The sequence below is a fragment of the Scylla paramamosain genome, chromosome 22 (genome assembly GCF_035594125.1).
Source record: "Scylla paramamosain isolate STU-SP2022 chromosome 22, ASM3559412v1, whole genome shotgun sequence".
NCBI lineage: Eukaryota > Metazoa > Arthropoda > Malacostraca > Decapoda > Portunidae > Scylla > Scylla paramamosain.
Window position 1 is genome coordinate 4,607,501 of NC_087172.1, and position 10,000 is coordinate 4,617,500.

The following is a 10,000-nucleotide window of genomic DNA, read 5'->3' on the forward strand; positions in this document are numbered from 1 at the left end:
ACACTCACCAATGATACCAACGTCACCTTCTCCCACGACTGGACGAGGATCATTCTTGAGACCAGTCAGCAGAACTACCTGGGCACGGGGGCGCGGGCGGCCCTCATCACGGTGTACGCGCTGCTCATGACTGGCGGCATCCTAGGCAACCTGATCCTGGCGGCGGTGATCAGCCGGCGCCCTGAGTTGCGGCGGGAGCCTCACAACGTGTACATCATTAACCTGACGGTGTCTGACGTGAGTCTGTGCGTGGTGTGCATGCCCTTCACGCTGCTGGGTCTGCTGCACAGCCACTACACGCTCGGGGACATCATCTGTAAGTTAGTGCCGATGCTACAGTGCACCAACATCTTGGTCTCCACAGCAACCATCGTGGCCATCGCCGCTGACCGCTACTTCACCATCGTGCGCGTCACCGGGAACAGTCGGGGCCGCGCTCGCGTGCCCTGGTCAGTGGCGGCCATCTGGCTCGTGTCACTGGCCTTCACGCTGCCGCTGTTCGCTTACTACTACGTGAAGCGCGTCATGTTCCGCGAGCTACTGCTGTACGAGAAGTGCGTGGAGACGTGGCCCTCACCGGTGGTCAAATATAGCTGGACCATCGCCCTCATCATCATGCAGTACGTCATCCCTATCCTGGTGCTCAGTATCGTACACGGCCGCATCCACAACTACCTGAGCTCGCACGCCATGAACCAGCGCGACCCGCGGCGGGCACAGCGAGACATCGAGAGGAACCGCCGCACCACCATGCTACTCACGTCTGTCGCCGCCACCTTCGCCGTCTGCTGGCTGCCCTGGCACGTGGTGAACCTCCTGGCGGACTTCAATTACGCAGGATTTGTTGAGGTAAGACTGTACCTCCTTCCTGGTACCCACATACGCACACACAAACAAACCATCACATCCTTCCCCTCTCCTCTCCAACTAACTCCCCCACCACTCCTGCAGGCGCCAGAGTACTTCTACGTGGTGTTCGGCTCGTGTCACGCCATCGCCATGAGCTCGGCGTGCACCAACCCGGTACTGTACGGCTGGCTCAACACCACCCTCAGGAACGAACTCTCGGCGCTGCTCACCTTCGTACGTGTCTCCCTTCACCCACTTCTGCAGGAGGGGTGTATATATAGTGCTAATTTCTCTGTGTATTGGTGTGATAGTTCGTGAGTCTGCAGGTTAATTGCATTGGTTAATTTTAGTCTCCTATCTATCTATTTTCTTTCTTTTGAATAGTTTGTTATTTACATGATGCTTCCGTAATGTTCTCTCTGTCTCTCTCTCTCTCTCTCTCTCTCTCTCTCTCTCTCTCTCTCTCTCTCTCTCTCTCTCTCTCTCTCTCTCTCTCTCTCTCTCACTATAAACACCAGTTCACCTTCACAATCACAAAATCAACAAAACCACTTTCCCTAAACAGAGTCGTTGTAGGTGCAGCAGAAGGAGGACCTCGGTTGGTGGGGCTGTGGAGGGCATGTCCTTGCTTGTCCACCCTCCACGCAACGGCGCCCAGGGAGGAATACGAAAGCAGTGCGTCCTGTCCATCTCCCACGAGGTCACGGACAAGGAGGAGGACGGGAGGAAGGAGCGAGGCCTGAAGGAGGACAGCAGATTCGAAAACAGCAAAGTAGAGTGCACGGAAGAAGACGAAATAGAAAGGGAGATGCAAACAGAGCCTCATAAGTTATTAGTGCTGAAGGACTGTGAGGAGGAGAACGAGGAGGGGAACAGAGCAAAGAACAACGAGGAGGGGAACGCAAAGAACAACGATGAGGGGAAGAACCACAAGGAGCACAGTGACGATGGGATGAAGAGAGAGGAAGATGGAAAGGAGGATGACGAAGAGAAGATAAGGAGACTGGATTATCACGAGGGAACTTCATAGTCATATCAACGAATCAACATCACGAAGGCCTTCAACTTAGCGGTAAGTGACACACACACACACACACACACACACACACACACACACACACAGAATTAATAACCATGTTGCTCCACGTACGTTAATAATTAAGACCACTTGAAGGCCGCAGTTGAGTCTTTTGAAGCTTACAAAACACATGTCCTCCCGTAATCCCCCACCTCCTTTTCTCCTTCCCGTCCTCTTTCAAGAGAGTTGGCGAGAGTGAATTAGCATGTAGAGGGAATGTAGAGGGAGTGTAGAGGGAAGGAGGGAGAGGGTTGGGGTGAGGAGTGACGGGGTACAGGATGGAGGTACAAGAAAGGAAGGCAGACTGGTAAATGAGGGTAAGGGAATTCATTCTTTGTGTCTGTATTAAGTCTGTCTGTCTGTCTGACTGTATGTATGTATGTTTCTGGTTACTCTGCGCTCACTCTCAACCCTCTCTCTCTCTCTCTCTCTCTCTCTCTCTCTCTCTCTCTCTCTCTCTCTCTCTCTCTCTCTCTCTCTCTCTCTCTCTCTCTCTCTCTCTCCTTTGCATTTGCATTTGCATATTATACGTAGAAACCAAAAATTATTACTCTTGCCTCCTGAAAACCTTATTCTCTGTGCAAGGATTTTTTTTTTCCGTATGCAAGAGAATATCATTATTAATATTATTTGTTCCGTCTTATCCCTTCCATCCGTATTATCAGACTTGCGGCCACGATTACACGACCTTCAACAGAATCACGGTCTTGGATAATCAGAATAACTGCGTGTCTAGACGTTAATCGTGCACCAATTTGAAAGTGATTACGACTGGCGTGTGAAGAAACTAAATGTAATTACAAGTGACATGGTTGTTAGGAGTGAAAAAAAAAAATGTACTGGATTTATTGACTTACAAAAAGCGTTTATTGACATGTCACTGGGCATGAGGAATATGAGGTATCACCGAGTTTAATAAGAGCAATCAGAAGTACACATAAAAAGAGTGAAAAAGTAAAAACAGAGGGCAGGGAAGGCAAATGAATCAATGTGAGGAGTGGAGTAAGGCAAGGCGGAGAGTTATCATTGGAAAGTCGCATCCAAACAGCCGAAATGAAAGTACTCAGACTTATAATGGAAGTGACAAAACAAGACAGATTAAGAAACAAGAGAATAGGACAGGAAGGTGGAGTTATGTCAGTGCTACATTGAATAGAAGAATGGAAGATGAGGTGGTTCGGACATATCAAGAGGATGCAAGATCAGAGGTACCCACAGCAAATGCTGGAGTGGGTGCCTGGTGGAAGAAGACCAACAGGAAGGCCCAGGACTGGATGGATGAAGGGTGGAGGAGAAACACTAGAGCGAAGAGAGACAAGCCTAGCACAAGTCCAAGGAAACACGACCTATGAGGACAGACATGTGGAGAAGATTGGTGGAAAGCTGCCGCTGACAGGGACGTTACCCTCCCAGGAGACGGGTGAGAGGCGAGAGAGACGGGTGATCACCAGTAACTGAGGCAATGCAGGTGGCGCGCAGCACGGCGCGTGGGGAGTTGCGAATGTATACCCGATGGACGAGTAGGTGGCAGGAGAATGAGGGCACGGCAAGATAAATGGGTGCGTGCTAGCCATGCATTCCCTTGCGGAACGTGAGCACAGGTGTTACAGCTCACCTGTTCCTCCACAAAGCCTTTACCGCCATACAATAAAACATTCACACCACATAAAACACGAATAACTGTCATATATCCAGTGTAGCTATTCACTGCGCCTCTTTCCGATTTTCATTATGACGTCACGATGATGATTACGTTTTCTGAACATTTCAATCTGTTCTTTCAACTTTATTGTATTGATGCAATAATTATAATTATGGATATTTTTATTTACTGTGGTTTTCTATTGGTAAGAATCAGCAGAGCTGTAAAATTTTGGAGTTTTAATCATGTTTATAAGGGAAATTCATATTTTTTTTTATTTACCATCACCTCCTCTCTTCGGTACTCACAAAAACAAGTCTTTACCAAAATGTTTTCAGACGTCATTAAGATTTTGGCCTCTCCAACGATACCGAGATAACGTATATCAACCGTTCACGGACTCAAAACATTATTTTTTCATCGGTGTGGAGTGGTAGTGGGCGGAAGGCAACCCGGTACGAGGCCGCCAGCTGGCAGCGCACAGGTGGCTGATGAAGAACACGCTTCCCGCCAGGAATCTTCGAGGGTGCAGGATCAGTACAAGGGCACCCAAGGTTGTGTTCCTCCAATATCAGCTACATCTGGCGGTAAATCTGTGCTTGGGAACCCCTGTGTGCTATGCCGGACGTCCCTGACCCGCCAGGTTCCGCCAGGCTTCGCATGGCCCTGCCAGGTCCGCCAGACACCGTCAGACCCCGCTATGCCCCGCCAGGCCCCACCAAACACCACCAGGCCCCGCCAGACCCCGCCAAGACTCTTGGTCTGAGAGTTTCATGATTCCCCAACATTAATATCCTGAAGGCGGTAGGCCACAGGTGGCGTCCCTGGTAACCAGCCGCTTGTGACTCCTATATCAGAGCTGTTGATTAATCTTGCTCGCAACAGACTATTAAGGCCGTAATAAAACCTCAAACTTTTGAACGTTAAAGTTAAGAAGAAATAAGAGAAAGAAAAAAGAACAAGCTACTGCTGGTGGTGGTTACTGAAATCAATTTCGTCAGCCTCACACCAGCACCTTCTCGCTCAGCGCCCGCCTGACGGGGCTGCTCCACCTGTGGCTCTCACCGCTCTTGACCCGCCATACCGCTGGTATCTCGTACTGCCGACGCCCTCCTCTCACTGGTCGAGTCACACGGGGCCTCACCCGCGTGACACCTGCATCTCTCTCTCTCTCTCTCTCTCTCTCTCTCTCTCTCTCTCTCTCTCTCTCTCTCTCTCTCTCTCTCTCTCTCTCTCTCTCGTCAACATCACACTTCCTCGCAGCACATCTCTGGTGGCTGGCGCGGCATCAGTGTGTTGCAGTGTTGCAAGGCCAGTCAAGCTTCCAAGGGCACCTTCGTATCATTACTTCAGCCACAACGAGCCATTCATTACTTCGCATGTTTAAGTAATCACTTTGCCCTGCCTTCATGCAGAGAGTTGGTATGGCCTGCAATAGCTGGTCTGCATTCAGCCTGCTTACGACAAGCCAGGTGCATACTGTCAGGCCGTGACAACGCGGTGTGTTGACCTGTTACAGCCTTCCTCCGCCCCACCCCTCCACCGCCACGCTGCCGCGCCGCCTCACAGCCGCCATCCCATCACCAAGCGTCCCCAATGCACCAGGGCGCCCCGCATTCAACCACCCCCACAACCCCGTGGCGCGCTTATTACTAGCCCATCAAAGAAAGCACTCAACAGTGGGGTGGGCGCTCCCCCCTCCCGGGCCATTCAGCAAGCATCATCATGCTGCAAAACGCGGCCCAGCTCGCAACGACCGTAGTGAACCAGAGCCACGAGGAAGGACGCAAGAGGGAATGAGTGTTTTATTGTCTGAGACTGAACTGCTCAATTATTAATGAAATGTTATTAGTCTCGGCACAGACTGCTGGGCTCCACTACTGCGCCGCTGCCTGGGATATACGCGCTGTGATAAATTTTTAATAGCTATAGATCAAGGAGTTATTAAACTTAAACATTCCCTATTTCCGTGTTAAAGACAAGCCCGCAAGGTAAAGAAAAATGGGACCGATAAAAAATTTGTTCTCAACTTCAAAGGATTAATTAGCATCAAGGTCACCCAACAACTTTCACCTTAAGCCACGAGCCATACACCTGAGAAGTAAGTAATTAAGGCGTAAAGGTGAGAACTATTATTCTATTGAGCACTTAACAATAGAAAAAAAAATAATAATAATGAAAAAAAAGCAGATGAAAATACACACTTACTCGAAACTTATTTACTTACCCAGAAAAGAAAAAAAAACGTCAAAAAAATAGTAAAGCACAACAACAAAACTCCCCATCCAATGAGTGAGTGAGGAGCGACAGCAGCACGAAAAATAAATCACTCACATTGCTGCTCTGAAACATGTAAGCTCTTTTGGCAGCCCAGCGTGGCGTTTTGTCACACGGAAATTAATCTCTCTCTCTCTCTCTCTCTCTCTCTCTCTCTCTCTCTCTCTCTCTCTCTCTCTCTCTCTCTCTCTCTCTCTTCTCTCTTCTCTTCTCTTCTCTTTCTCTTATTATATTTATCTTTCCATTTCATTTTCCTGCATTTTATCAAGTCTCCACATTCACATATTTCTCTCGTCTTCATGTTACATTTCTCTTTCCTGTATTTCAGTAACTCTCTCTCTCTCTCTCTCTCTCTCTCTCTCTCTCTCTCTCTCTCTCTCTCTCTCTCTCTCTCTCTCTCTCTCTCTCTCTCTCTCTCTCTCTCTCTCTCTCTCTCAAGACCAAAAACTCCACTAACATAACTCTTGGCCGTAGAACTTAAGAACCAACAACTTTAATTTTGCCACGGTTGAACGAGTATTGTGGTCTGTTCCTGGCTGGCGCATCCCTACCTCACGGCTGCTTCATTTCCCTTCCTTTCGCTTCCCACGACCAAACTGTGCATTTCTGTCATTTCTGTTCGCACCTCCACTACATTCCAAAGACTCCAGTTGAAGTTACAGTTTTTTTTTTTTTATGGTTCTAATGAGATTAATAACATTTCTGCATTATTAATAGGAGGAACAGTCTTGAGAAACCGGTGAATCATCGCTGTGGCTCTTGAAAATAGTCGTGGTGAGAAAGCAGAGCGTTGGAAACACGAGGCCTTAACGTCTCTCAGCCTTATACGCGGACGTCTTGGAGTGGATCGTCTTCACATACTCTTAGTTACAATGAAATTACTTAAGGAAGAGGTATGATCGGGGTCGATCCTCCATCCCCCCTCTACACGGTGATCCAAAGTCTCCTAGCATGAATATACATGGATGCCTTGGAGTGGATTCTTTCTACGTACGAGTACTCTTAGCAGCAATGAAATTACTTAAAAAATAGGGGAGGGTCGGCAAGGGCGAGGCAAATACGAAGGAACGCAAAGGAAAAACAAACCGTGGCACACTTCTTGCTCAGTGTTTCTTAACTTTGTGTCTACTGAGATCATTTTTTGGAGTGCTGGAAAATGCTGTTTATATTTAGGTACAATCTCAGTGTTCCTTGTAGGGGGGATAAAAAAAAAGTATGGGAGGGATACTTTTTAACAAGTGTATTTTAAATTTGATAAACTTTAACGTCCTCTTCACTGCGATACGAAACAATTAACAGCTTCAGAGGTAAAGTATGAAATCTTTATAAGCATCAACAAAAAAAAGAAGGGGATTAAAGAAAATAGATTTTGCAGTTTCTACCCAGTTTAAAGATTGGAGGTGGCTGTAGAACAAGTAAAGATGTTTCAGAGTGATTAGTAATTAAGGAAAATTGTGACAAATAGCATTCAAAGAGTTAATGAACCTATAATCGATGTAACCAGATGCTAGCCAGGGTTATGAGGAGCTAGACTGCCTGCAGTTGACAACAGGGCGTGCTGAGGTAGGAAAAGTTAAGAAACACTGCTCTAAGTCTTTACGAGGCTTGTTTCTGATAAGCTGCACAATCTAATCTAAAGTAAGGGATGCAAGATAACAAAAGCGAATGTTCCTCATAACAGCACATGGAAAGACGACCAAAATGAAGAGAGGAACCGAGGCAGAAACAGGAGGGAGGGAGAAATGGAGGAAAAGTGAATAAAAGTAATGAACGTAATGAAGGATGAAACTATGAAAGATATGGAACAGATGGATGGAAAAATGAAGGAGCAGGCGAGGGAATGCTGGATGAAGCGAATTTATGCCATGGCGGCAGAAAATCTGAGAAATAGATCAATAAAGAAAAGAAGGCAAGGAAGGACGGGAGGGCGGGAGAAAACTCGATAAAGCGCTGGGGATAAAATTGAATTAAAAAATATATGAGAGAACAAAATCGGATGAGAGAGAGAGAGAGAGAGAGAGAGAGAGAGAGAGAGAGAAATATGTCCGTGTGCGCGCGCGTGTGTGTGTGTGTGTGTGTGTGTGTGTGTGTGTGTGTGTGTGTGTGTGTGTGTGTGTGTGTGTGTGTGTGTGTGTGGGGGGGTTGTGTGTGTGGGTGGAGGCGAGGGTGAATAGTGTAAAAAGTTGAAAATTCAATAATGCATTAAGGGAGAGAGAAAGAAAATAATAAGTGAGAGGAAGAAGGCAAGGAGGAAGCAATAAGTGGAAAAAAATAGAGGTTCATAAGACAGTAAATAAAGAGAGAGAGAGAGAGAGAGAGAGAGAGAGAGAGAGAGAGAGAGAGAGAGAGAGAGAGAGAGAGAGAGAGAGAGAGGAGGGAGGGAAAGGTGACGAAAAGGAAGAAGAAACATGATGAAAGGATGTAAATTGAAAAGAAGGCGGAGGGAGAAGGAAAGGGGTGGAGAAATCGAAAGAAAAATATGATGGAAGAAAAAGGAGGTGGAGAAGACAAGAACAAAGAAAGGATGTGGGTAAGGAATAGAAAAGGAGATGGAAAGAATGGAGCAGGAAAGGAGGAGAGGGAGAGAAAACAAAAGCGGAAGAAGAAAACTGAAGGAAGGAGAGAGAAAGAAAGCAAGTGGAGGGAGAATGGGGGAAGAAAAGGAGAGTAAAGAAAAGGGATGTGGAGAAGGAGCAGAAGGATGAAATGAAGGAGGAGAAAAAACAGTACAGGGAGAGAGAGCAGAAGTGAAGAAAGAAAAATAAGGGAAGGAGAGAGAGAGAGAGAGAGAGAGAGAGAGAGAGAGAGAGAGAGAGAGAGAGAGAGAGAGAGAGAGAGAGAGAGAGAGAGAGAGAGAGAGAAAAAAAGTGAAGGGAAAATAGAGGAGGAAAGTGATGAAAGGAATTGGAGGGAAAAAGTTCAGAGAGCAAGAGAGAGTGAGAGAGAGGGGGTGCGGAGGGTGGAGGGAAGGGTGACTCACGACAAAAGGACACTCGGAAAGAACTTCCTAAGCATCCTACAAATCCTTCTCGTCCAATGGGAACGCTTGAAGGACGCTACAGAAGGACACTCCCCCAGAATCCTCCAGTCGCTGTCTGTGCCGTGTAGCGTTCCAAAGTCACAGCCCGCCACCAGCATACCTTGCCGCGTCGCATTACCTGGCTAATGACGCTTGTTGTTCCCATGGCATTGTAACTGGTCTTTCATTACGGTCATTTGGCGTCATTTTAGCTATATAGTTTTTTTTTTCTTTCTTTTTTTTACCGTGTGTGTGTGTGTGTGTGTGTGTGTGTGTGTTATTGGCATCGATCATACTTCCTGTAGCTGTAGTAATTCTTGTGGTGATGGTGCTGGTAGTAGTAACAGTAGTACTAGTACTAGTAGTAGTAGTAGTAGTAGTAGTAGTAGTAGCAGTAGTACTAGGAGGAGGAGGAGGAGGAGGAGGAGGAGGAGGAGGAGGAGGAGGAGGAGGAGGAGGAGTAGCTGTTGTTGTTGTTGTTGTTGTTGTTGTTGTTGTTGCTGTTGTTGTTGTTTTTGTTGTTGTTGTTGTTGTTGTTGTTGTTGTTGTTGTTGTTGTTGTTGTTGTTGTTATTGTCGTATTCGTCGTCGTTCCTCTCATTTTATCACTCGTAACATCACTTAGAAGCAATCCTGCAACATGACTAAACACTGACGCCGCTCTTTTGAATCGTACATATGAACTCCTGCCATTCTCGCCTGTGCTGTCACCCCCGAAGTACCAATTTATATGGAGATGAAACACCCTTCCTTCCACACGCTCCGGCAGTCCGAGTCTCGCCCCTCCCTTGAAGCCTCGCGCCGGAGGACACCAAGTGACGTATTGCGAGGACGCGGCCGAGGGGCGCTGCAGGAGTGGATGAGCGAGATCCTTTTAGGTACCGGAGACTGAAGGAGGGAAGGAGGCAGAGATGATGGACGGGTTCGCAAAGTCCTCACTGAACTCCCCCGCCATGACAGTCACGTTAACAGTTCCCCGCCGGCAGCTCTTTATAATGTGATGGAAAGAGATGAGAAGCAATGACATCACCCGTTCAACGACTATCTCCCCCGCGACCAGCTAGGCACATGAGGCTGGGGTGCGCCTGTTGTGCGTGGCCAAGGGAGAGGAGCCCGCTGCTATCCCGTTTCAAACA

General features: G+C 47.5%; 1 protein-coding gene across 1 annotated transcript in view; it reads left to right on the top strand.

The window, feature by feature from the left end:
* Positions 1 to 10,000, top strand: part of LOC135111458 (neuropeptide Y receptor type 6-like) — a 105,956-nt gene that overhangs the window by 79,646 nt on the left and 16,310 nt on the right. The window contains exons 2-4 of the mRNA XM_064024751.1: positions 1 to 849; positions 952 to 1,083; positions 1,415 to 1,921. The exon at positions 1 to 849 is cut by the window's left edge and continues 659 nt beyond it. Coding sequence (XP_063880821.1) covers positions 1 to 849; positions 952 to 1,083; positions 1,415 to 1,879 — 1,446 coding nt within the window. The 3' untranslated portion in view covers positions 1,880 to 1,921. The remainder of the gene's footprint in view (positions 850 to 951; positions 1,084 to 1,414; positions 1,922 to 10,000) is intronic.